The sequence below is a fragment of the Crocuta crocuta genome, unplaced genomic scaffold (genome assembly GCF_008692635.1).
Source record: "Crocuta crocuta isolate KB4526 unplaced genomic scaffold, BGI_CrCroc_1.0 scaffold48, whole genome shotgun sequence".
NCBI lineage: Eukaryota > Metazoa > Chordata > Mammalia > Carnivora > Hyaenidae > Crocuta > Crocuta crocuta.
The window spans coordinates 7,985,442-8,013,004 of NW_027533089.1; the positions used below are offsets into that span (position 1 = coordinate 7,985,442).

Sequence of the window (27,563 nt, forward strand, 5' to 3'; positions counted from 1 at the left end):
CCAGACACTGCCAAATGTCACCTGGGGGACAAACTTGTTACTTGAGAACCACAGTTTCAGGCAAACGTGTTCTGAAGAATCAGGCATTCTGGCTTCAGGGTGAAAGCCTAGCCACTAGTGGCTACAGCCTGTGGGTGGGGCAGGCGGGTTTATGAGCACAAGACTGCCCTCTCCCGGATGACCGTGTCAGTGCAGGCAGGCAAGAGCCCCTCCTCAAAGGACAAGCTGCTTTGTTGCTAAGGACTGTTAACAACATAGCTACTACGATGTGTAGCTAACACGTGTTTACGGGCACTGGACTTCAGATAGATTCCAAGACACTATGGATCTCAAGCATAATGGTGCAAAGGGCACTGACCTGGGAGAGGACTTGGTCCCAGTCTCGGTTGTGACTCGCGTGATGAGTAAGCAACCTGGGCCTCTTTTCTCTCATTGTAAAGATAAAGAGGTGGACAAGATGAACCTCGAGGCAGTGGTTATAGGCTGAGGCTTAAGTCACACAGGCTGAGATTCGTATCTCTGCACCACCCCCTAATGACTGACCAGCCTTGGGCAGGTGAGGGGATCTTATAAGGTCTGTCTCATCACCAAAGACCCTAACACCTACTCCTCACACCCCTGGTGACCCTGTCCAGTCTTGTGGCTTCGAGTGCCATGCATGCAACTGCTCTGAGGATTAAACGGGTAAGACAGTTGGAAGAGTGCGTTCAAGGCAGGTTAGCTGTACCTGAAGTACAGGTAGAAAGAATTCCAGGTCTGGACCTAACACATACTTATTAAGTATCTACCGTATGTTGGAATTATGCTAGACATCAGCCATTAAGGGAGGAACATGAGAAAAGCAAACAAATCAGAAAAGAGATACTATCTGAGTGACTAACAGGAACTCACATGCTGCTTTATTGGTCTATTCATCTCTCCTTCTTCTGGACTGTTCCTAATTTCTCCTTCAGCCTCTAAGGGTTTTGCCCCTCATCATCACCCTCTATCAGTGATGTTATCTCTGGTTTCTCTGAGAAAATTGAAGCAATCAGAAAACCTCTGCCAGTACCTACCCCGACAGCTACCTGCCATCAGCACAAGCCCATAACCTGGCCCCTCCTTAATACGATAAACAGTCAGGGATCCCAAGGCTAACCCTCTTCTGGATGTCCCTTCTCACCTACTGATGATAGCTTTCAGCGATATTCCCCCTTTCTTCTTTCATTCAAGTATTCCACTCAACCGAATCATTTTAAACCATTTTTCGTCTTTAACAAAACCTTCTCTTGACTTTCCTTTTCCAGCTTCCTTGCCATCTCTCTGTTCCTCTTACTTTTTTTAAAAAAAAAGTTTGTTTATTTTAAAATAATCTCTACACCCAATGTGGGGCTCAAACTCACAACCCCAAGATCAAAAGTCGCATGGTCTTCTGACTGAGCCAGTCAGGAACTCCTCTGCTACTTTTTTTTTTTTAATGTTTATTTTTGAGAGAAAAAGAGCAAGAGAGTGAGGGGGTGGGGGGAGAGGGATACACAGAATCTGAAGCAGGCTCCAGGCTCCGAGCTGTCAGCACAGAGCCCTATGTGGGGCTCAAACCCATGAACTGCAAGATCATGACATGAGCTGAAGTCAGACGCTTAACTGACGGAGCCACCCTGATGCCCCTCCTCTGCTCCTCTATGTAGCCAAATTCCCTAAGATTGTCTCTACTTACTCTTTTAAATTCTTTTCTTCCTCTTTCTCTTAAACCCGCTGTGATCATGAGCCACTCCCTCTCACTTCCCTGAAGCAGTTTCTTTTCACCTGTATGTTGCTAAATTCAGTGGTGAGTCCTTGGGTCCTACTTCACTAGGCAGCAGCATTTGATACACTGGACACCACTCACATATCCCTGAAGCCCTTCACCCACACTCCAGGACAGCACACTTTCTACCCTCCTGCCCACCGGTTGCTCCCAGACAGCCTCATTTCTGTATTCCTTCTCAGCTCCAGGACCCCTTACCACTGAAGATCTCCAAAGTATAGTCCTTAAATTTCCACTCCTCTCTATCTGTACTCATTCTACTCTCATGGTTTTCAGTACCATTTACATGCTCCCAAAATTCCAAATGTAGATCTCTACCTGGGACCTCTCCAGAAACTATAGTCTCGACCAGCTAACTGCCCACTTGACATCTCCATCTGGCTGCCGAAAAAGACATCTCAGTCAACACAATCAAAACCGATGTGATCTCCTCCGAAAAGGTCTACTCTGAGACTTGCTCCGTCTCAGCCAATGGCAGTCCCATCCTCTGGCAGCTCAGTCTTATCTCTAAATCTCTTTCCATCATACCTCTCCATGAATAAATTGGGAAATCCTTCAGCATAGGCACAGAATCCAATATGTCACACCATGTCCAGTGTGATGCCAGCATCATCTCCTCCCTAGATGGCTGCTTTTGAAATGTAAGTCAGATCATGTAACTATTCTGCTTAAAACTGTAATGACTTCCCATCTCAGACCGGAACCAGAGTCCCTATAAAGACTACGAGTTCCAAGGATGTGAACCCATGCCTTCTCTGACCCCCTCCTGACCCCTGCTCTCCTTCAACCACCCCATTCCTGCAGAAGGGGACTGCCCGCTGTGCCCCAGAACCCTTGCCTCTTGCTGTTCCCTTTGCCAAGAACATGGTCCCTTCCCTTACACAGCCTCATGGCTCTGCCCCTATCTCCTTCAAATATTTGCTCACACATCACCTTCTCAATGAGGCCCTCCCCACTCACCAAACTTAAAATTGTACCTCCCTTTAAGCATTTTGCATTCTTCCCCTCTGTTTTCACTTTCCCCATACCATCTATCAACCTTTAATGTACGATAGCACTCACTTATATAGTTTATTTAATGCCTAACCCTCTAGCCTCCTCTAGCCTCCAAACTAGAAGGAAAGCTCTATCTTTAGCTTCTATAACAGGCTCTGATAGAGTAAATATTCAATAAATATTTATTGAATGAACAACTGAATGAATCAGCCTTCCTCATTATACCATACATATATACTCCATTCATCCTGTATCCCTAATATATCCTACCACAGAGATCTGAGACAACTTTCTGGACATCCTCAATATAACTTGGAGGAAATTCATCATGAAGCTAACCATAAATCTAGACACTATAAGCAAGCTTTACAGCATTTTGAAACAATAAGGTGACACTCATGATCATATACATGGCAGTTTCTCAAGGCAGGCAGGCCAGCTGGTTTGGATAATTTCCCAAAGGAAGCAGGCCCAACTTGGAAGGGCTGGACTTTCTAGTACATTCTGTATACTGGTCTCTTCCAGAAAATTGGCTCATGTGTCCTACTGACATCCCTCCTGCCCATGTCTCCCACTGGCTCAGCTTCTGCTCTGACAGCACAAAGATCAGGGGAAAGGAGAAGAACACCTCACTGACATAGCTCTGACAATTACCCACTTCTTCCTGTGTGTCTATCTCATTTAATACAGCACTTATGCAAATCCACTCAACTGATTCAGGATACATTCACTGCGCTCATTTAGGGGCTGTACACTGAATAGAGAGACACAGAAAGAAAAAGACCCGGCCCCCACCCTCAGGATGTCCATTCTCTAGTCAGATGGCAACAATGAGTCATTATCTGCATTACTGTTCTTCACAGGACTTCTTACCATCTGACATATATTTCTTTGTTCCCTCTTTCCCCACTCACTAGTGCCTCTGTCTTGCTCACAGCTGTACCTCCACTTCCTAGGCCTGCAGCAGTAGGGATGCAATGACAGCTGCTGAAAGAATGAAGAACATACAAAACGTAAGGAAAATGAAGAAGCATTATTAAGTTTGCCTGGGGAACTTATAGATTTTCTAAGAAATATAATGCTCAAAACAATTCTTGGAGAATGACTAACTTTCCAAGTCACATTGGGTAGAAAGTTAGGTGCAGATTGGGAAGAGATGTTTCCAGATGAAGGTCACAGCAGGTGCAAAGGCACAAAAATTTTCATGGAGACTGTTTCCCTTTGCACCTTCCCAGAGGGACTATACACTTCCAAAAAGCAGGAGCTGTTTCAAATCTCTCTTGGGCAAGTTCCCTCCACCTGTTCCTTGGACAGGTCTGGGCTGCTAGGAGGTTTTTGTGAACTAATGTGAATTACTCTTCTAGATCTCTCGTAACTTAAGAAAGAAGACGATTTTCTTTTAAACCGTGCTCTCAAATATGCCAGGAAGAGCAGAGACTAAAGCTGAAGCCAGTACCAAGTGCTCTTTAGTGAACAGTAATTCCCAGTATAGGGAACACATATGGGCCTTTATTTGCAAAGCAAAGCTCTGGCCTCGTCTCAGCCTCCTCAAATCCCTGTGAAGCAACCCGGGGAAAGCATCATTTTCCATCGCAAAAATGGGAAAAGGGAAGCACAGAGGATTAACATACAAGCAAGGCCAGAGCCGGCCTAGGTCCTCAGTCCCTTGATGGGAAACCCGCTGTCCGATCCTGCTGCCTCCTTTCTAAGCACGGCCCCTGGCCTGTCCGAGCACGCCGAATCCGGCCCTGTGATCACCGAACTGCAGCACACGGGGCGAGAAAGTGCCCGCCCAAATGGGTCTCTTGCACCGTTGACCCTGGGGCTTCCAGACCACCTTAATGACAACAGTGACAACCGGGCATAATGAGACTACGTGGGGCTCCTTCTCCCGGCACCTGAACCTGCTCTTCCCAAGGTTATCAGAGTTTTCACGTCTTTCCAGTGGATTTTAGTAGTCACTGTCACATTGTCGGTAACAGACAAGTCCCGATGGGCTAATACACGTCATTGCTGGGCTGAAACCAGCCCCAAACAAAGCCAGGATTTGTCGACTAGCTCAGAGGCTGATTTATAGTCACTGGAGAAATGGCTCATCTGGACAAAAAACAACCCGAGTTCACTTTTTCTGTATCTTTTTCTTTTTCACACATTAAAATATTAGTTCAACCATCTGCCATGATAAAAAAAACTCACAGTCCTCACCCAGTGTGGACACCGCCACAGCACTGGAGAACTGGATTCCGTGACTGCCTGAGGGGATGTGAAGGGAGACGGTGAGGCGCTGCATGCCCGTCTCCAACCATCCGCATCACCCGGCTTCTTTTAACAAGCTCTCAGGGCAGCCCCCAGCCTCCCTCAAGTGTAGCCGGGGCATCTCCTGAAGCTCAAAATGACATGAGGCAAAGAAACGACCCGCCCAGACCCAGAGTGGTGGCCTGGCATGGAGTGAAAAGGCCTTTGAAAACAAAGGAGTTCTGTGCACCTGGGTCAGCCCACAGGTGAATGGAAAGGAGAGTCAGGTGGCTCGGGGGGACAGCAGTCTGGTTTTGTCCTGATGCCTGAGCCCAGGGAGGAGGGAAGGCGGCAGCTCTGTGTGACGCCTTCTCTCCCGTAAAGGGGAGGATCAGTGAGCTCGCCTGTCTGTGTCAGGTCCCAGGAACCCAGCTTTTCAGCCCTTCTGCTCCCCAGCCTCTCGCCTGGTTCCCTCCTTCCACCGACTGAGAATGGCCGCACGTTAGTACCCGGCCTCTGCGGTGCTCCTTTGGCCCCACGGAATCACCTACTTGTCCCCCGCCTCTCCCACCCTGAGTCCTGGGCAGAGGCTACTTCGTGCCCCTGAAGCCCTGGGCACAACTCGGGCCTAACGGGAAGCAGAAGGGGCACCAGTCTGGGAGCTCACCCCCGAGGCAGCCCCGGGCTTGTTCCCCCACAGCTGCACCCCAACTCCCAGGACTGGCTCCCTCCTTCTCCTCTCCTGGCGCTTGCCTGTGACCCCTGTCGGATCCCCTCTGGCTTCTTTCTGCATTTTCTGATCTGGCAATTTCTAGCCCATCCTCTGAGAAGCCCACCGTGACTCCCAACGTGGGTTCAAGCCTCGTTCCGCTGCTTTTGGAGCTCCCCAAATGCCTCCTAGTGCGACGTTCATCAACTGTCACCATGAGCTCATGTCTAACTGTCAGTCTGTCCTGCTCGACTCTACATGCTATGAGGAGAGACCACGACTCCTCTCCAGGGCCTCGCCCAGGGCCTCGGCCCCAGGACACGCCCCTAACACCTGTGAATTGAAGCAAGAACAAATGGATGTGCCCTGCTCCAAAGTACTGTGGGAGAACCATGGGGACAACCTCCATCAGCCACGCTCACAGCCAACAAGGACCAGTGGGGGGGGCGGCTGTGCCCTAGAGGCTGGAGGAGGAACGAAGCTCCCTCCCTGGTCCTGAGCCATATTTCCCATGACCTCACCCTTTCTCCGGTGATTCTTCAGGGCGAGGGTTCAAGTACCACAGTCCACCACCCAGTGTGCCACCCCCTGCCACCTCCTGCCACCCTTCACTCCCAGCCCAAGCTGGCTTCGACCTCTGGCCCTGCCGTGCTGGCCCATAACCACAGACCCCAAACACACCGTTATGGGCACAGGCCACACCCGCCCGCCAGCTGCTGTGATCGCAATACTGCTCTGACTTGACATTAGATGGAGGAGGCCCATCCTGTGTCCCAGCCACGGGAAATGTGAGACGGCGGAGAGAGCACAGGTCTTGTCCGACGGCTCCGGGGCCAGAGAGCGCCTGGCACTTCCTAGCTGTGTGACCTCCAATTCCCTCGCCCGTAACTGGAGCATAACAGCACGTACGACAAAGGGGGACCGCGATGCTTAACACAGAGGACATAAGAAAGCCTCTAATACTGAGCCGGGAATTTGGGCACTTGCCAGCAAAGGCGTGTTTTCCTGCACGTACCAAGGCCGCTGCCCTCCCTTCTGACCAGGACTGAGACGACCACAAGTGGGCAAACTGGAATTGTTCACTGTTGCGCTTAACTGAGACTTTCAACGGCTCCGCGACATCTGTTCTTCCCTCTTCCTTGGCAAAAGAACCTCTAATTTTTGCACAGCGCACGGCCGCCCACAGTGACGCTGCACCTCCTGTCCCTCTGCTGCAGGTAGGTGCTGCCAGGTAACTAGGTTGTGGCCGAGGGGGTGGAATTGTGGCCCTGACTTCGGGGAGGGGGGGAGGGCATGCCTACCTTCCTCCCCACCCCCTTCCTAATGGCCGGAATAAGACATTGGTTGAAGCCCGAGTGTCCAATTCAGCTACTAGGTGGAAGGAAGCAAGTGGTAGAGGACGTCAGCCACAAGGTGCTGAAATGAAGTGGAAGAAAGACAGCGCCCAGGTCCTTTACCTCTACAGGACCATGCTGGCGTGGGGCCTCCTTGCAGACTTCGTTTATGTGAGAGAGAAATTACCCTGTATCTTATTGAAGCCACTGTTTGTTTGTTTGTTTTTTTAAGTCTTCTGTTACTCCCAACCTCAGCCTGATTGATCACAGTCCTGTGTGTGGTTAACCAAGGATTCTTCAGGGATCATTGTTCTGCATTCACTGCAGGCCTTCAGAAGCTTCCAGAACAGTGGGAGAGACTGCTCCTACAGCATCTCTGAGGCTGGAAGTGTTGGCTGTGTCTCCCAGCAAGCCTGTTGACAATCCCGAGGCAATCTCCAATGAGCCAGTTTACTCTGGAGCAGAGAGAAGAGACCCGTTTCCTAAGAGTCTACGACCAAATAAGCTTGATGAAATGGTAAGGAATTACATTTGCCTTGTCGATTTGACATCTGCTGTGGCGCTCATCTGTCTGGTGACAGTCTCAGAAAGCAACTTACTCTTCCGTACTCCCATCAAGGTGTGGATGTGGGCCTTATCCAAACCAAACACGGGAGGTAGAGAAGATCCAGAATGGGGCCGCTCGCGGTGTGTCTGTGAGGCCAGCTGCGTGTCCTCGCACTGTTTGTGACTAGCCCACAGTGACATGACCAGCCGGAGCCAGAACACAGACCTACCGCTTGACTAAGTCCGTCCTTTCCTTCTGGTGACTTCTCTTGCCCCATAGTAAGACTTTCTCCACCAAGGAGTGATATATATTCTGACAAAGCTCCTCATTTCAGACAATACTTTACATAGCACTTCTTTGCTCTGTTACAGGGCTTCAAAAGTATATAGCTTGCCCTACCTCAAACCAAGTGAATCAGGATCTCTGAGGACAGGACCCAGGCCACTGTATTTTGATAAAGCACCTTAGCTGATTCTGAGGAATGCCTCTGGCAGAAAGCCACTGTACAGATATAACAGGAAGGTGGAGAATTCAGTACATGTGAACTTCCACATGCATTTGCTTTAAACTTAAGCTGGCTCCACCAAGCACACCAGACTTTTAAGAGGGCATTTCCTGGGCTCTTCTAGATGGCCCGATTTGAGAAGAGCTGGCAGATTACCCTGGATAAAACTAAATCCAGAGACATTTGATAGTATTTATTCCTTCTATAAAATTTTTTTTTACGGTTTTATTTTTTTGAGAGAGACAGCATAAGTGAGGGAGAGGCAGAGAGAGAGTGGGAGACAGACAGACAGAGGGTCCAAAGCAGGATCTGTGCTGACAGGCTGACAGCAGTGAGGCCCAATGTAGGGCTCCAACTCTCAAACCGTGAGATCATGACCTGCCTGAACTAAAACTGAGTGCTCAACCAACTGAGCCACCCAGGTGCCCCGCTAATACTCTTTCTAGAGGTTTTTGTTCATATTGTAGTTTTTTCAAAAGCTCTTTCAGTCCTTACTGAATTTACTCTTTCATGAAATAAACTCAGCTTCTTTAAAGCTGGTATAAAAGAAGAAAAGGATTTTCCTGCTTCCCCATGACAGAGCCCCTCGCACCATCATTGTTGTCATCAGACACCTCCAGTTTCACGGGAGGCTTGGTCCCTATAAAAACAGGCCAATGGTTCCAAAATGGCGGGCCTCCCATGCATAACTCAAAGGCAATGGAACCCACTACCCTTACCTGCAGTTCCCAGGCTCAGCAGCACAGCCACCCAGAGGACCCAGAAGAAAATGAGGATGGCAAAAGTCCACAGTGGTTGGAAGAGCAGGAATGGAGAGTTGCTGATGGCTTTATTTATGACTTGGAAAAGTTCAACTGTCAATGTTATTCTCTTTCTGAGGACAAAAATCAAGCTGAGCAGAACTGCCTGGTGAAAAAGGGGTTAGAATAAATTACTCAAAATAATGAAGAACCGAGAAAGGCTTAAAGCAAACCTTCACATTTTACTGACACATCAGCAAACAGCTCCTTTACGATAGCTATTCATACTTTTATTCTAATTGAACAGAAATTTTTTCACATCCTACTTGGGTGTCTACGATGTGCTGGACCCTGTGCTAGATCCTGCAGCTCTCACCGTGATCGAGACACAGTGTCTGTCAGAGAACAAGAGAAAATGCAAAGAAAGTCCTCTAGGGTCAGAGAACTGTCTTCCCTCTCTCACTTCCTCCCCACAATACACGAGATACTCAGAGAAGGTTCAAAGATTGCAAAAGGCAAGGAATGGAAGGATGAAGGGAAAGGACAGTGATTATGCCTCAAAGCAACCTTCTGTGCCTTCTTCTCTGCTGGTTTGGCCTCCCTTCATATAAATTTCTTATTCAAGAAAGAAACCATCCTCCCCCACCTCCACATCCCTGCCCAGCCTCTGCCATCCATTCATGCTCTTCATACACAAGCTTCTGCACTGATTGGTCTCTGCGTGCTGACCGTACTTCCACACCCTAGCCTAGAGCTGGTATGGGAGGCGCTGCCCATTCCTCTGGTCTTACCACATTCTCCTCCCTTGACTTCTGTGGCTGCACTTTCTTCCGGCTCTCCTCCTACCTCTTCAGTTGTTTCTAGAGTCTTTGGGGACCATCTCCTATTCTGTTGTCATCTTGGCATCCTTCCTAGAGGCTGATCACCTTCAAATAAGAACCTCCAGCCTCACCTTTCTCTAGGTGCTAGATGAGTAAGCACATCAGTTACTGGCCAGGCTGTGGATGTCATACGGTGTCTCCAAATTTGACTCATTCTGAACCAAATTCATTATATTCATAGAAGCACCTCCTCTTTCTTCTATATTCCCTATTCCAGTGGCCCTGATTTTTCTGGACTCTCCAAGAGTAAGGATGGTTCCCCTCTTGTTTGATTCCATATTATCCCAAACTTGCTAAGTGGAGCACTGAGCATTTCTAACGCATATGTTTACTTATCTGACTTTCCCGTTGGATTAAGCTCCCTGAAAGCCCAGCCATCCCTTACAGTTAAGAACTGGCCCAGGGCACGGCCCAATCCTGATCTCCCAAGGTCAGTTTCCTGACAGATCTCTCAGTCTAACCTCCTCTCTCTTCCCACAGTTGATCAATTATCTCAAGTCTTATCAGTTATCTGCACCCAAATAACCTCATCCTTAGCCTCTGTCTTTAAATCCTCTGGTCCCCAATGCCTACCTCTTTCCCTCCTCTAAACCACAGCTAAAAGGGACTTTGTAAAGAGTAGAGTCAATGATGTCATCTCCCAGTTCAAAATCCCTCTATGGTACCCCCCACCCCCACCCCATGCTTCTGGATAAAGATCAAAGTCATTATCATCACAGATCAGGAACCTCCTGGCATGGCCCCTCCCTGTATCTGCCAAGGGAAACCTCTGAAGGTCCCTCTCATGTCCATGTGGCCACACCTGGGCCATTCTTTTAGCCTAAGATACCCTTTCTCCCCCAGCTGGACGGGGGCATTCCTGGCTCAAAGGAGTTTATAGTCCAGTGGGAGAAAGTTGAAGGAAGGCGGGATAAACTAAATGGAAACAGAGCCTCCAGACCCAGCTGTGGGTGGCCGGAGGGGCCAGGGAAGATGTCCCGACACCTGTAAGTTGTAGAGGCTAAGCAGGGATTTCCAGCTCTGCATTCTCAATGCCCACCACCATCAACAGAAAAGAGGAACCTTTTTTTTTCATTTAAAATTTTCATGAGGCAAAATGATACGATCTTTAGGCAAATGAACTTGGCTTCTAACTCCTGAGTAGAAAGCTAACATATGCATATTTAAATGCATGTGTGTTTTACAAGTTATATATATGCATAAAATACTCTTCTCACATTCTAAGTACACTGCAAGGATGCTCATTAGAAGTCTAGGATCAGCAGTATCTTCCGGGGATGGTAGCGGGGGAGAGCAGGCTGTGTGGAGCAGCAGGGCTGTCTCATACTGGGGGCAATGTCCTGGCTTCACTCTCCTGGGCTCCAAGCTATAGGGAGCTGCCTCGCAGCCTGTGCTCCAGGCAGATGCCCTGAGGTGTGTATTTCATGCCAGTCACCCCCTTTTCTTCATTGCTGCTAGTACTGAGAGTAAAGCTACTGAAATAATATTCATAGGCAGCCCCCATCTGCCCTGACCCATGTTTTCAAGTTGATTTGGGAGGCAGCTTCTGGGAACTCAGGAGACAGGAACACATCCCAGCCAAGTGTCCTGGTAGCAGACAAGGGTCTCCCTGGGAAACTTTCACTAGATGAGACTCTCAGGGTCTCTGCTGGGCTCCAACATATGGGGACAGGGTGGGGGGAGACGTGAGACAGGCTCCAATGTGAGCAAGAAGGGTGAGGGTTGAAGGTGACTTTTCTCCTGCTTCTATTCCCCTCTTGCTAATGTGGTTTTCCTCTTTTGCTTCTCTGGAAAAGTGGGGGTAAGAAAGGCAGAGTGCGGGAGAAGGGGGGCAGCTGTTAACTCCTCTTTCCACTGGACACAGGGAGTGGTACCTGACTAGGGACACAGTCTGATGTTCTCTCCCTGTCTCCCTTCCCTCACCTTGTGCAGGGGTCTGGTGGGGGGAGAAGCAGGTGGAAAATGGCTTTCTCTTGGCCCAGAGCCAGCCCAGCTTCCTAGCCCTGGGTCTCCAGTCAGGGAGCATCGGGGCTGGCTCTCTGTGGGAACGCCGAGCTTTTCTGGCACATGCTCCCCAGGGGGGAGGGAAGTCCGTGGCCCTCTGGGGAACCTTGCAGGAATATTCCCATTCGACAGATAAGGAGAGCCAGGCCTAAGGCCAAATCATTTCTGTGAGGTGACACAGTGGGCAGTGGGCACTGGGCCATGGGCTGCATGTCTGCCTCAGACCACAGGGGCTGGAATCTTCCCTGGTGCGCCATGTCATGATGTTGCTTGCCCTGCGATTCATCTAGTCGTGGGGCAGGTGCTATTTGTGTATTGTATCTTGCTAGCTCTGTTGCCTAGTGCAGGGCCCAGGGTGTGACAGGGACTCAGTACATGACAACGAACAACCTAGGGCCATTGTGAGGACATGACTACCCAGCAGCCAGCACTTGGCGGGAGCTCAGTAAGTAGCCATGACAGGTGTGCAAATGAATGGTGTGTGAGCTGTGGTTCGTTTCTACCTTCTATACCAGCCCCCGAACAGGCCTCACAGACACTGGTGAAGACAGCCGCTCTGCTTTCACAGCCTCTCTTCTCACCAACCTTACCCTCAATGAAGAGAACTGCCTCCTGTCCCTGGTGTCTGGTGGCCATTAGTGGTTCAGTGCCTGGAGACATAGGAAGCCCTGGGGAAGGCTAAAGGAGAAGGTGGGCCTGCCCTCATCTTGGAGCCCTGCTCCCCACACCCCCCTCCATGTCCAACAGCCAGCACCAGCCTGGGTTATAGGAGGTCCTTTTCTCTCCGGCCTCCTTTTCAGGCCCTGGAGAAGCTATGGGCCTGGTCCCTGCCTGAGTCAGGACAAATCAGAAGCTTTACTTAATCACACACTTGCTCCCTGAGATGCAGTTTATGTGAAGAACACAAACCTGAAAGCTCACTAGAAAGGAGAAAATGTGAAGATCACCGAATAGGGGAACTGAAGGATCTGAGAGAGCCTGTGTTTGCTGGAACAATCAAAAGGCTTGTGGAAACCCTAGCCGTTGCTCATCTGCAAAATGGTTAGCAAGCCAGGCACCGGCAAGCCTGGCTGTGGTCGCCTAAAATCAACTCCACAGTCCCTACAGGGCCTTGGGATTCTAGCCCTTTTAATGCCCCCGGAGAGTGACCTCAGTGATTTTCAACGGCCAACCTCTCCCTGCGACAACCAGTATCTGCTGCCTCCACACCCTGCATGTGCCTGTTTTCAACTAGGGAGCTCCTGGAGGCAGAGGCAGCTTCTCTGAGAACCAAACTCAGCCCAGGGCCAGCAGGCTCGGAAATAAAGGGCTCTCTGTGCTCAAGGGCAGTGGGAGCTGTCACACCCTGGAGGGAGCTGAGCAGCCATTGGCTGGAAGTGGGAGTCTGCTCACCGACAGGAAATAGGCACTGTCACTGTCGTAAGTCTGCCCGCCTACGGTGTCCACCTTATGGTCACATGGGGGTAAAAATGCTTCTACTGCAGTCAAGAAAGATGCATCAGGGCAGGTAGCAAATTAACCTCTGAGAGATGGCAGAAATGACTTGGAAAGAAGGCAAGGCCTTCTTGTTCCCTATTTTTTGAAGGTTTTGATTTATTCCTATGTAGGTATTGCAAATAAAAAAGAGAAAGCCCTAAACACGTATGTGCATTCATCATACTATTATGTATGTATACTCTGAGATTTAAAAAACAAAACCAAACCAAATTCTAATTTTTTGGGGGGGTGTTAAAATCCAATTGTTTAGATTTCAGAGTTCTGGCGGGCTCCTTGACCTCCTGCTGGAAGAGCGTTTCTTACCGTGATTACTGTAGATACAATAGCAAACCCCAGCAAACACTTCATATTCTCCCTTTCTGTGTCCAATTCTATGCTGAGGTCATGGGTATAGTCGTAGTACAGCCACCACAGGACACCACAGACAACTAGAAAGCAAAACACCAGGGGACTCAGCACACGCGCACGGGGTAAGCGCCTCCACCCCCAGCATGCTGACCGCACACCGGGTGGCCGGCCTCGGGCAGTGGGTCCCCCAGGCCTGGGGCCTGATGTGCAACAACCGACCCTCTGAAGGAGCTGGGCAGGGCCAGGGTGGCCTCCCCAAGGACCGCCCCGACCCCCCGTGGCTGCTTGTCCTTGGGAGGCATGGGGAGATGATTCTAGAACACAGGTGCATCCTGTCGGCCCAGCCTACAGACTGCGCTTGGGCGCGAGCAGGGAGGAAAGTGCATGGACAGGATGGTGAGGGAACAACATTAGAGTCCAAAGGCTGGAAATGCCCAGCGAGCTGAGCCAGTGACAACTCCTGGGGGAACTGGGAGGTCAGTTTGGTGGTCACAGGACCGGGCTGTCACTCTGATACAGCAAATACTCTGTGTTTAAGCACTGCATGTCGCCTATGGCACCACCACAGGGACCACAGGAAGGTCACATTCGTCTTTACTTGTCCTGGGTGGACATGTGTCCATCACGAGCTGCCGTCCTGTCCTTCAGCATGGCACGCCATGCACCCGTGAGGCATGGGGCTCTAAGTTGCTGAGGGCAGATTCAGGGGAATGAAACTCTACAGTCATACTGATTGTGAAAAGTTAAAATGTCTCATGCCAGTTGGTAAATAGCTGCTGCCTTGAACTCCCTGTGTGCCCCTACCTCTCAGACCCCCTTTCCTGATAACTCCTGGGGGGACCCACATTCCAGCCACAAAATGGGAACCAGTAGGTACAGGAGAGGCTCTTCGGGACCCTGCCCCAGCTCAGGGCCAGAGTCTTTTCAGACCGGTGGGAGCCAGGGCATGACAACTGTGGGGACCCATGTAACAATGGTTGATGTGAAAGTTCAGAAGACCTTTAAAGGCTTCCAGAAGACGTGGAGTCGTCTGTTAAAGGTACGGCCACCAGGATCGCTCTGGATTGGCAGACCCACCCAAGCAGTAGCAAAGTGCAGCAGACACAACAGACTGGCATCCAACTTGCTACTATCTGTGACACAAACAACTCCCTTTGTCCTCTCTGGGCCCGAGTTTCCTCATATGTGAAATGACGGGGTTGGATGGGAGACCCTCTGAGACCCCTGTAGCTCAAAAAAGCCAACTTGTAAATTTCATACATAATGGAAAGGCTTTTCCTTTGACAAAATAGAAATCAATCAAGTAGAAATACTTACACAGCAGTCCCGAAATAATCAGTGCAATGAAAATGTGAACCAGAAGGGTGGTGATGAACCGGAAGGTGAACATCATGGCCAAAGACAAGGCTGAAAAATTAAGCAAAACATATAAACTCCAGGGCAACCCAGTTGTGAGGGTAATGACAGCAGGGCTTTAATGACTCCCAGAAGAGGGAAGACTGAGGATTTCCTTCAATCTCTAAATAGCTTAAACTTGTAGTAAACAAAAATAACAAGACACACCCAGGGTACTCTCTAAAACATATACAGGTTCAGTCTGCTACAGTAAGCCAGTTTCTGAAATCGAAGCAATTCTTCTTTTATTAAAAAATGTTTGTTTTTAGGGGCGCCTGGGTGGCTCAGTCGATTAAGTGTCTGACTTCAGCTCAGGTCATAATCTCATGTTCGTGGATTCAAGCCCTGAGTCAGGCTCTGTGCTGACAGCTAGCTCAGGGCCTAGAGCCTACTTAGGATTCTGTGTCTCCCTCTCTCTCTGATCCTCCAGTGCTGCTCACACTGCCTCTCTCTCTTTCTCAGAAATAAAAATCAAAAATAAATAAAAACAGGCTAGAAGACAATATAAAAAAAAGTTTGTTTTAAAAAATTTTTTTACATTTATTTATTTTTGAGAGACCGAGTGAGACAGAATGTGAGCCAGGGAAAGGGCAGAGAAAGAAGGAGACAGAATCTGAAGCAGGCTCCAGGGTCTGAGCTGTCAGTACAGAGCCCGACATAGGGCTCAAACCCACAAACCACAAGATCATGACCTGAGCAGAAGATACATGCTTAACTGACTGAGCCACCCACATGCCCTCCAAAAAATGTATTTTTAAAGCAGGTCTTATTCCCAACTACCCAAAATGTTTTTTTAAGTCCAAATAAACAATTCTTTTTTTTTAAACCACATTTTAACTCTTTTGACTTCTTATTGGGCTTATGTAAAGTTTTAACTTTAAATGTTTTCAGGTATTCTTATTAAATATGAAAAATTAATGCCTTTAGAAGTGAAAATGTTAAGGTTCCAATTATATGGTAAGCTGTATATGTAAAAAAAAAAATCTTCATATTATTTTCCAGTATTTAGGGGTTTTAAGCTTATGGATTTATGTTAAATATTTCAGTGAATTTATATATAATTTTACATTTTTCCTAAGAAATCAGGATTACTTGGGGTACCTGGGTGACTCAGTCAGTTAAGTGTCTGACTTTGTCCCAGGTCATGTTCTCGTTGTTTGTGAGTCCAAGCCCCACATTGGGCTCTGTACTGATAGCTCAGAGCCTGGAGTCTGCTTCGGATCTATGTCTCTCTCTCTCTCTGCCCCTCTCCCACTCATGCTCTGTCTCTCTCAAAAATAAACATTAAAAAAAAAAAAAAGAAAGAAATCAGGGTTACATATAGACACTTTGGTGTAGTGGTTAAGAATGTGGGTTTGGGGATTAGATATATCTGCGTTGAGTCTCAGCTCTGCCATCTACTCTACTCACCATCTGACTTTGGCCAAGTCACTTATCCTCTCTAAGCCTCAGTTTCCCCTCCTACAAATGGTGACAGGATTCTGACAGGCTTTGATGGGTTAAGGGTAAGCACAATGCCTGGCGCATCTGGGTCCTCAGAAGTCTGGAAGTTACATAATGGTGATGAGTTAAGCATTCCCAAGTATTCAGGAATTAGTAACCTTTTGGTAATGAAATTATGGAAAATTTGATCTGTAAACTGGCAGAATCATGGCTGATCAAAGAATTCCTTTCAACAAAAAGGCTGGGAAGCAGCCACTGGAGAAGGGGTAGAGAGCAGGCCATTACTACTGCCCACAACAGCAGAATGTATTAACTTGTTCAAAGAGAAAGCCAGCTCTTAAAGGGGCTCATCAAGTTGAAGTGGGAAGTTAAAGGGTCAAGAGTGGGCAGCTGCTTCCAGAAATGCCCAGAAGAGGCAAGTCCCAGCTCAAGGCCTTGACCTGCCTACAGCCCAAAGCAGGCAGTTGGCTATCTCAGGCCACTGCCTTCTAATGCTATTTAACATGAACGCACACACCTCCTTCCCTTGCTCACCATGTGGCCTTCTAATCTGGCTTGCCTGTGGGGAAAGGGCATGCTGGGCGGAAGACATGCCTTCTGGCCCCCGTGGCGGCTGGGCTTTTTGTGGCCAGTTAGCAAACTGGCAATCTGCTCTGCATATCCATCCTCAGGCAGAGCTGAGGACCAGGCATTGGAACGTGGCCACTATATTAAGACAACCCACACTCGGTGAGCCTCTTGGCAGAGAGCCAGCTGGTGTTTTCCTAATTTTATTGTCCTTTCTTCCACTTGAATCTGAAGTACTGAACATATTTTATAAAGAAAATATGTGAAGTTTTATCTGGAAGAGGCTAATTTTCATTGTACAACATACACAAGTGCTAGAAACTTTGGCAGAGTCACTGAAAGAAGAGTAATTTAGAATTACCTAATGCGAGGATACACAGACCAAGGATCGTGTCTCTTCCGGACATTATTCCACTTAGAATTTGATGGAGGGTGTCAACATCATTTATCAACACAGATGCAAACAAGGAATAGCACTCAGGTGTTTGAGGGACACATCTGTTAAACAAGGGGAAAGACTTGCTAAAAAGAAAAGAAGAATGTTTCTTTAATTAGTTAACTTAAAAAAACATGTTTATTTAAAATTTTCAACAACCAAGAAAGCAGAAGATCTGCAGAAATAAAAAGAAGTTTAGCATCCTGTTTGGAAGAGTGCACTTTAGAAAGCCAGGCAAGGGGGAGCCACCGTGGCTCAGTTGATTAAGCATCCGGACTCTTGATTTCAACTCAGGTCATGATCTTATGGTTCATAAGATCAAGGCCCCCATCAGGCTCTGCACTAACAGTGCAGAGCCTGCTTAGAATGATCTCTCTGCCCCTCCCCTGCTCACTTTCCTTCTCTCTCTCTCACTCTCTCTCTCCCTCCCTCCCTCAAAAGGAAGGGAGGAAGGAAGGAAGGAAGGAAGCAAGCAAGCCAGGCAACTATGCTCTGCTACAGTAATTACCCAGTAATCTGGGTGGGGATAGGGACCCAGAGAAACTGGAGATTTACACACTTGGAGACTGACATTTCTGACTCTCTTGTCTTGGCCCTTTTTGGATACAAACTACCAACTCCAACACAAGAATGGATTTAAGGCTGGTTTAACTGGAAGCTGGGTCAATGAAACTACCAGTTTTATTCTGTCTTTTTAAAGGAGGTGCATAAGGCTTGAGAGGCTATGTATGAACAGAGTGGGTAGTTAGTGAGTGATGAATGTATGAATAAAGCTGTGGCTGGTAACTCCCTTGGGTAGATAAAAAAGCTGATCTTTTTGGGGTCCCTTCCTGAAATGTAAAAATGCTCAGGGAAGTCCATTCTAATGACTCTTTAAAAAACTTTTTTTTAATGTTTATTTATTTTTGAGAGAGAGAGACAGAATGTGAGCAGGGCAGAGGCAGAGATAGAGGGAGACACAGAATCCAAAGCAGGCTCCAGGCTCCAAGCCGTCAGCACAGAGCCCAACACAGGGCTCGAACTCATGAACCATGAGATCATGACCTGAGCTGAAGTTGGACACTTAACTGACTGAGGTACCCAATAGTGGAAATAATCCCAACCCAAGAACACCAAATTATCAGACACATTGCTAAAACCCAAGCATTTTTTGAAATGTGTGAAGATGAAACAAGGGAGAACCCAAATGCGAACGATATTATATTGTGATGAAGAAAACATGGCTTCTTGGGGCACCTGGGTGGTTCAGTCAGTTAAGCGTCCGACTTCAGCTCAGATCATTATCTCATAGTCAGTGAGTTTGAGCCCTGTGTCAGGCTCTGTGCTGACAGATCAGAAACTGGAGCCTGCTTCAGATTCTGTGTCTCCCTCTCTCTCTGCTCCTCCCCCACTCATGCTCTGTCTCTCAAAAATGAATAAATGTTAAAAAAAAAAAAAAGAAAAAACTGCTTCTGAACTTTCAATGAACACAACATAGAACATATGGAAGAATCTTTCTCAGGAAGCCACAACATTACAGAAATAGTTTCTGACTCCTTGAATGATGATTCAAGAGAAGAGTAAGACAACTAAGCAGTTTTTCCCTAGTTAAAAAATTTGAAGGTATAATATGGTCACCTGGTACCTTCCAGAAGGTGCAATAGAACAAATAAATTGTGAGAAATGACTGTCTCTTCTCTTGGAGGAAAAATATACTTCTTCACAGGCAACCTTGTTTTGGTTTATCTAGTATATCATTCTAAATTTTGTCTCTCTTTTATAAGTAAATTCCATGCATAATGTGGGACTCGAACTCAAAACCCTGAGATCAAGAGTTGCATGCTCTGCTGACAGAGCCAGCCAGGCCCCTCTATATATCATTCTAGACACTTTTAAAACATATGTGATTGTAACAGGAAATTTACATGGAAGTTTTCAGCTGAAGCTCAAAGATAATACAAATTATACTCCAAAATGAGATACTAGACTCCACCATGCTGGGCTTGCCAAAAATACTGTTTAGAAAACTAGATGGCTTGTCATTACCACCCCTATGTTCCACTGAGAGTATAAAAGGGTTGGGAGATGGAGATTAGAAGAACATTTTAGAAAATAAATTTCTAATTTTGGAATAATTTTCGAGTTGCAGAAAACTTTCAAAGACCCTACAGAGAGTTCCTGTGTATACCTCATCCACCTTCCCCTAACATCTTATATAACCACAGTACATGTGTTAAAATTCAGAAATTAGTATTGGTACTATACTATTAACTAAACTATAGTCTTTATTTGGATTTTGCCATTTTCCATTAATGTCCTTTATTTTCTCTTCCAGAATCCAATCCAGGATGCCATGTTGCATTTAGTTGTCATGCCTCCATCAGCCTATGACAGTTTCTTAGCTCTTCTTTGTTTCCCATGACCTTGACACCTTTGAAGATTCATGGTCCGGTATTTGGTAAATTGTCCCTCAAACTGTAGAATATCCTTTGTGTTTTCTCATAATTAGACTGCTGTTTTGGGTTTTGGGGAAGAACACCACAGAGGTGAACTTCACTTTCCACAGAACCACACTGGGAAACATGATAGCAACATGACATCACTGATGAAGTTAACCTTGATCACGTGGTCAAGGTGTTGGTATCTGCCAGCTTTCTCCATTGTCATGTTACTATTCTATATTCTTTAGGAGTGAGTCACTAAGCCTAGCCCACTCTCAAGGGGAGGGAAATTATGCAGGAAGTATCTACAGATATTATTTGGGATTCTTCTGTAAAGATTTACCCCTCTGTGCCCTCCCCACATTTATTTATTCAATCATTTATCAGTATGGACTCATGGATATTTACTTTGCTCTTTAGATTATAATCTGGTATGATCATTATTTATTCTATTACTCAAATCATTCCATCTTTGGCCACTAGGAGGTCTTTGATGTTGGCCTCTGGGTAATGTTGACATGCCCCACCTTTTTTTGTTTGTTTGTTTCCTTGAGAACATTCTCACTTTCTGGCTCTGCAAGGTTATGCCAAACTATTTTCCTTATCCAAGCCCTAAAATCAGCCAATACCTTGGAAAATGGTATTTAGAAACCAATATCTGGGTAGTAGGTATGCTCACTGCCACTGCAGTGTCACTGACCCTAGGCCCTCTTATAATCAATCCTAAACGTGTTGTCAGAATTGCTAACTAGTACTCCTGTGACAAACAAACCTACCAATTAGAACATGGTACTTAGGTACAGTTATTTTTGTCTTTAGCTCACAGAATTTAGTCACAAAGCTGTCTTCCAAAGTACTTAGGTCAGGTCCTTTCTCTTTCCCCTTCAGTGAGGTTATGTCATATATTCATATTAAGTTAAATTCATATGTCATGGTCTACATTCTACCTTGAGACCTCTTGATATTTTGGTTGGTTTTATTTTTTATTTGGATACAGTAAGGTTGACTCTCTACAGGTATTGATGAGTACACTGAATCATGCAAAAGAGAAATTCTAAAGACTTTTGCTTTTGTTTTTTGAAAGAGAATTTTCATGTGAATCCATCCATGCTCCTAAAGGAAAGAAGGTGAGAGATACTGCTCCCAAGTCAGATGAGAATGGTTTCCTGGAAAACTCAGAGGGCTTAGATGATGCCATGGGTTAAGGTCTGAGCCCTGGGAAGTGGAAGCTAGTGTCCTTGGTGTCCAAGACAGCTAGAGAGAAAACTGTGGGGCCCTCAGCAGAAAGAAGCTGGAAGTGGGTGCCTAATGTTGCAGGACCAGGGAAGACTTAGCAAGTAACCAGCCAGAGCGGAGATGCATTTGACCCCATGAAGAGCACTGCAGCCCAGAGAGCTCCGGTGATGGGAAGTCTCCAAAGAACTCAAAAAGTGTCCATGGGAGAAAGCTGGCTGGAACAGCTCCCAAGCCCAGAAAACTGGCACTAGTATCCTTCAAATAAGAACACTCCCGCTCTCTCTTACTCTGCTTCACTTTGCTGTGCCAGCTCTGAGAGTCAGCCGCCTGTCTCAACAGACTGGCAGAGAAAGAGAGGAGGAGGAGGGGAGACACAAGCAGAGGGCTGTAGCCCCCTTCCCTGCCCAAAGCCTTTCCATCTGCTCCTGGCTCAAGCTGGGGGAGGGAGAAGTTACAACTGTCAGTCAAGTCTAAAGTCTATCATATTGGGCTGAACGTTTTAATCACTGAACGGAAAGTATCTATTACAACTTAAAATGACTGAGTAATTATTACTTAAAAGTAACCAAAGCAGTCTTGGGAACTGTGTTTTCATTCAGGGACAGAGAAAAACTAGTCCCACTGAATAAATTTAAAGAGACAGAAAGAAAATTAAGAAAATGATCTCACATACAACTCCACCAAAAATAAAGTAAAATGCCAAGAAATTAACTTAACCAAGGAGGTGAAAGACCTAATCTCTGAAAACTATAAAACACTGATGCAAGAAATTGAAGACAATTGAAGAATTAATACCATTAAAATGTCCATACTACCCAAAGCAATCTATAGATTCAGTGCAATCCCTATCAAAATACCAAAAGCATTTTTCACAGAACTAGAACAAATAATTCCAAAGTCTGTATGGAACCACAAAAGACCCCGAATATCCAAAGCTATCTTGAGAAAGAAGAACAAAGCTAGAGGTATCACAGTCCTAGATTTCAAATTATATTACAAAGCTGTAGTAATTCAAACAGTATGGCACAAAAACAGACGCATAGATCAAGAGAACAGAGCAAAGAGCCAAGAAATAAACCTACACTTTTATGGTTCAATCTAGGACGAAGGACGGAAGAATATACAACAGGGAAAAGACAGTCTCTTCAACAAACGGCGCTGGGAAAACTGAACAGCTACATGCAAAAGAATGAAACTGGACTACTTTTTAACACCACAAACAAAACTAAACTCCAAATGGAGTAAAGATCTAAATGTAAGATGTAAAACCATAAAACTATTGAAAAAAACCATAAGCAGTAATTTCTTTGACATTGGCCTTAGCAGCATTTTTCTAGATATGTCTCCTCAAGGAAGGGAAACAAAAGTAAACATCAACTATTGGAACTAAATCAAAATAAAAAGCTTTTGTACAGTGAAGGAAACCATCAACAAAACAAAAATGCAACCTACTGAATAAGAAAGGATATATGCAAACGATCCATCTGATAAGGGAACTAACATCTAAAATATATAAAGAACTTCTACAACTCAACACCAAAAAACCAAATAATCCAGTTAAAACATGGGCATAAGACCTGAATAAACATTTTTCCAAAGAAGACATAGAGATGGCCAACAGACCCATGGAAAGATGCTCAACACCACGAATCAATAGGGAAATGCAAACCAAAACCGCAGAGAGATATTACCTTACCCCTTTCAGAATGGCTAGAATCAAAAAAAAAAACAAAACAAGAAATAACAAGTGTTGGCAAGGATGTAAAGAAAAAGGAAACTGTGTGCACTGTTGGTGGGAACATAAATTGATGCAGCTACTGTGGAAAACAGTATAGATGGTCATCAAAAAATTAAAAATAGAATTAGCATATGATCTCATAACTCCACTATGGGGTGTTTATGTCCCAAAAAACAAAAATGCTATTTCAAAAAGATATATACACCTCTATGTTTTTGCAGCATAATCTACAATAGCCAAGATATGGAAGAAGCCCAAGTGTCCATTGATACATGAATGGATAAAGAAGAGGTGGTCCATATATAGAATGGACTACCATTCAGCCATAAAAAAGAATGAGATCTTGTCATTTGCAACAGCATAGATGGACTTGGAGGTTATTATGCAAGGTGAAATAAGTCAGACAGAGAAAGACAAATATTATATATTTCATTTCTATGTGGAATCTAAAAGCAAAAAAAATAAAATAAAATAAAAACCAGACTCATAAATACAGAGAACAAAGTGATGGTTGCCAGAGGGGAGGTAAGAAGAAGGATGGTGAAATAGATACAAGAGGATTAAGAGGTAAAACATCCATATAGAACAAGTAAGTCACAGAGAAAAGTACTGCATAGGGAATACAGTCAATAATATTGTAATGCTGTTTGGTGACAAATGGTGGCTACACTTAACCACGGTGAGCACTGACTAATGTTTAGAATCAATATGTTGCACCCCAGAAACTAACATAACTGTATGTTATACATCAATAAAAAATAAAAGAAGACACACAAATAAACTTCCTTTCTGACTACATCCTATAGGTTATGATTGCTTGATAGAAGTTAGATAAGCAAATATGTGCATATATACACTTACATGTTTATAAACACATAAGTTATACTTAGCATACAGCATACTGCTCTATCTATAGTCTGCTTTCTTTTCTTAAAATTAATTTATTTTGAAAGAGAGAGAGTGCACACACATGAGTTGGGGAAAGGCAGTGGGAGAGAGAGAGCAGAGTCCCAAGCAGGCTCTGGGCTGTCAACACGGAGCCTCACTCGGGTTTGATCTCACAGATCATGAGACCATGACCTGAGTCAAAACCAAGAGTCAAACACTTAACTGACTGAGCCATCCAGGTGCCCCTGTAGTCTGCTTTCTTCTTTAAAACATTTGGCAGCTCTGTCTATATCATTATATAAGGAATTCCCTTTACTTTTACCGAAATAACTTTTACATAGGGTGAAATATACAGATCTTAAACATACAATGAGGGACCTCTGACAAATAGAGATGTTCATGTAACCATCACCCCTTTCAAGATGTAGAACATTTCTATCGGCCCAGGCAGTGCTTTCAAACCTTCTTTCAATCAACTTCCAACCCTTATAGGCACTATTAGCTCGATTTATAGAACTATAAATTTCTTTTGATTCTTGTATTTTCTCCATGAACTGAAATCATCCAGTACGGATTCTTCCTCCTCCATTTAGCTGTGTCCACCTTCCTCTATTTAGCTGTGATGTGTATTACTGGTTCATTCCTTTGAATTGCACGCCCTTCTCTTGGCCAGCATGCAGTGCCATGTTTTGGGTGCTGCTGGTATGTTGGGGCACGTGTCTGTCTTGTTTTACATAAACAGCAGGGATCTTGGAGGCCAAGATGCTGCAAAAATTGGTGGGCATGGTGGAACATTTAAGGTCTGTTAGAGCGCTTGCAACCTAACTTAAAGACTCCTGCATTAGGATGGTTGGTCCTGGAACAGGTTAGATTAACACTAGGTCACCTGCCGACCTCAAGAAACACTCCGTGCGATGAGGCACGTGTAAAACACTATCCCCACCATAGCAGCAGGTCCCTCTTTGGTATTAGTTGGGTCGTTGGGAAACCCAAAGGCCTAACTAAAAGGGATGAGGTCCTCTGCATCCAGAGAGCCGAGCATGCCATCTTCTTTCTTTCCTATTTTGTGTCTAAGAACTAAACTCCTGGAAGTTGCAGGTATCTGGCAAATAAAGTTGTGCCAAGAACAACGTGTGACTGCCATGGTCATTATGGTGAACTTTCCAATTAGACAAGATCATTCCTTTAAGAAGTACGCTCAAAAGCAAGAGTTCCCAAATCAAAGAGAATGGGAAACCTGCTTTAGCTGGCAGGCAGAAGCCTCCAAAAGGTTTCAACATTCCAAAAGCTTCATTCAAAGATTCGTTACAAAAAGCTAATGAAAAGGAGAAAAGGTACCTAACACAAGACTGTAAGACTGCGGTAACTCTTACTGCTCCCCTCTACCCTCTATATGAGTACTCACCCCAGTAAGCCTCGGGCTGAACTGCCTTTCCATTCTGAAGAGACTCTTACACAGTGACCTTTTGAAATAAGACCATTCCAGGCTACAGGCGATTCTCTTCAGGTGGCTCTCACACCTTGGTTAAAGGTCAAACTAAAGGCCATAGTTAAAGTGTTTCTTAAACCCCAGGAAGATCCTCAAGAATGTTTATAAATAGATTACCTCCTGGGGTGCCTGGGTGGCTCAGTTGGTTAAGCATCCAACTTCTGCTCCGGCCATTATCTCACAGTTCATGGGTTCAAGCCCCGCATGAGGCTCCGTGCTGATAGCTCAGAGCCTGGAGCCTACTTCAGAGTGTGTTTCCCTCCCTCTCTCTCAATCTCTTTGCCTCTTCCCCGTGCTCTCTCTTTCTCTCTCTTTGAAAACTAAACAAACATTAAAAAAGTAAAAAAGATTACCTCCTGACCCCAGTTGAGAGAGGGGAATAAAAATTCATCATGGTCCCTTCCTTTCCACATATAGACCCATGGATTATTGATCCTTTCAGTCTTGGGAATAACTATGTCCTTCTTGCTTGTCTCCTTTGTGTCTTAAGAACACAGCTTGGCTTTCTTTATTTCTGCCTGGGACACGCAGACTGTTGGCTCTTTCTTGGGCTATCTTTGCAAGTGACTTTAGATCTTGTGAAGAAGCTCTCTTTTACATAACCCTATTTGAGGATGCCTCTTGGGTCCAGGAGGCTGTTTAATACTGCCAAAAATATACACTATTTGAGCTGGCTGGAAGTTGACAAGATATTTGAATGGAGTTAATAGTTCAAGAATCAGAAATCTGGTCAAATTAGAAATTGATATTCAGAGCCTGAGAGGAATTTTGGTGGGGGTAGGTGGGTGGGGGAGATCTTCTTCCCCCAAGCTAAATGTACTCAGAGGAAAAGAAAATATTCCTACAGGTGGGTGGGTGTGTATTTATACACACTTTGATATTAGGTGGCAACCCAATTCTCTGAGGAGTTAAAAACAGTATTCCTTGGGGTGCCTGGGTGGCTCAGTCAGTTAAGTGTCCAACTTCAGCTCAGGCATGATCTCGCTGTTTGTGGGTTCGAGCCCCGCATCGGGCTCTGTGCTGACAGCTCAGAGCCTGGAGCCTGTTTCAGATTCTGTGTCTCCGTCTCTCTCTGACCCTCCCCTGCTCACCCTCTNCAAAACACCAGCAACACAGCAGTCCTGGTTTTACAAAGCTATCTTCACAGGACCAGAGGTGTGGTTCCAGAAAAACTTCAAAGGAACACCAGTCCTTTTTATCAATTCCCAAGACTCCCCTATTTATCTCAAAAGGCTGCTAAGTGTAAAACTTTTGGCTTTAAGGGGACCAAAGTCATCTGGGGGGAGGAGAGTTGCATGTTTTCACTGTGCCTTTAAACTGTCCGTGTTCAGTGTTCTGTTTAGTTGATCTGGGCTTTTCTCGCCCACCTCTTTGAAGTGCAGATTTCAGGGAGGTATTCTTATCAAGAAAAAACAAAAGGGGGAAAGGTCATTGGGCACCTGACTCACCAAAGACAAATAACACATCTTCAGTGTCTTCTCCACAAATATTTTTTAAAAAGCTTTAGTCATCTCGACAGTTCAACTTAATTTATTTCATCTACCAGAAAAACAGACTCAGATCCAAATTTTACAACCGGTCAATTTCATACCTAGATCATGGCAGGTAATCTTAAAATAGACGCTGTAAGTTTTCTGTGTCTCTGAACGGTCCTGTGTGTCAAATGAAAGTGGACTTCAACTACCTTGTTTTTGCCGTCAGTCTATATTTTCTAACTGATTAAGTTCTTTCCAGTTTATCTCTTAACTCAGGCAAATGACATGGCCGGGAAGGCATCCCAGGATGGGACCGAAACTGCCCCTCAAACAATAAGGACTGTCCTGCAAGACCCCACAGAACTCACCTCAAGACAATGATCAGCTTGACCTTCACTGCCCACCTGCACCTACCCACCGACCTGTGTCCCACATTTTTTCCTATATAAACCTGGCAGGGTTTTCGGCACTTTGAGACAATCTTTGAGACACCAGTCAGCTGTCATCCTGTTACGGACCTCACTGAAATAAATTCTTTTCTTGTTTCCCCACCACTCATCTCTCTGCTTTTGGATTTTGTCATTGGTGAGTGGCCCAACCTGATCTGCTTGGGGCCCCAGAGCCAGGTGCTGTGCGCCCTTGCACACCGTCTACATATATATGCATGTAGGTATATGTATGCTGTAGTTCGGTGATATTTTCTACCTTCAGATGTGTCTGCTGAAATTAATCTGTAAAAGAGCTCTATTTAGATGGTTTGAAGGCAAGTACTCATAAAGTTTGGCCATTCTAAAGCTCGTAGATAGAAACTAGAAACCCAGGGGCGCCTGGGTGGCTCAGTTGGTTGAGTCTGATTTTGGCTCAGGTCATAACCTCGCAGTTTGTGAATTTGAG

The 27,563-nt window shown here is 45.7% G+C and overlaps 1 protein-coding gene across 4 annotated transcripts in view; it reads right to left on the reverse strand.

Annotated features, from left to right (window-relative positions):
- Positions 1 to 27,563, reverse strand: part of SLC44A3 (solute carrier family 44 member 3) — a 98,670-nt gene that overhangs the window by 49,063 nt on the left and 22,044 nt on the right. For 3 of the 4 annotated variants that reach the window (XM_077746042.1, XM_077746041.1, XM_077746039.1), the window contains exons 6-9: positions 17,349 to 17,509; positions 14,900 to 14,989; positions 13,538 to 13,662; positions 8,832 to 9,018 (exon numbers count right to left, since the gene is read on the reverse strand). In XM_077746042.1, the coding sequence (XP_077602168.1) occupies positions 8,832 to 9,018; positions 13,538 to 13,662; positions 14,900 to 14,989; positions 17,349 to 17,509 (563 nt within the window). The remainder of the gene's footprint in view (positions 1 to 8,831; positions 9,019 to 13,537; positions 13,663 to 14,899; positions 14,990 to 17,348; positions 17,510 to 27,563) is intronic. The other variant, XM_077746040.1, reaches the window with a different exon arrangement.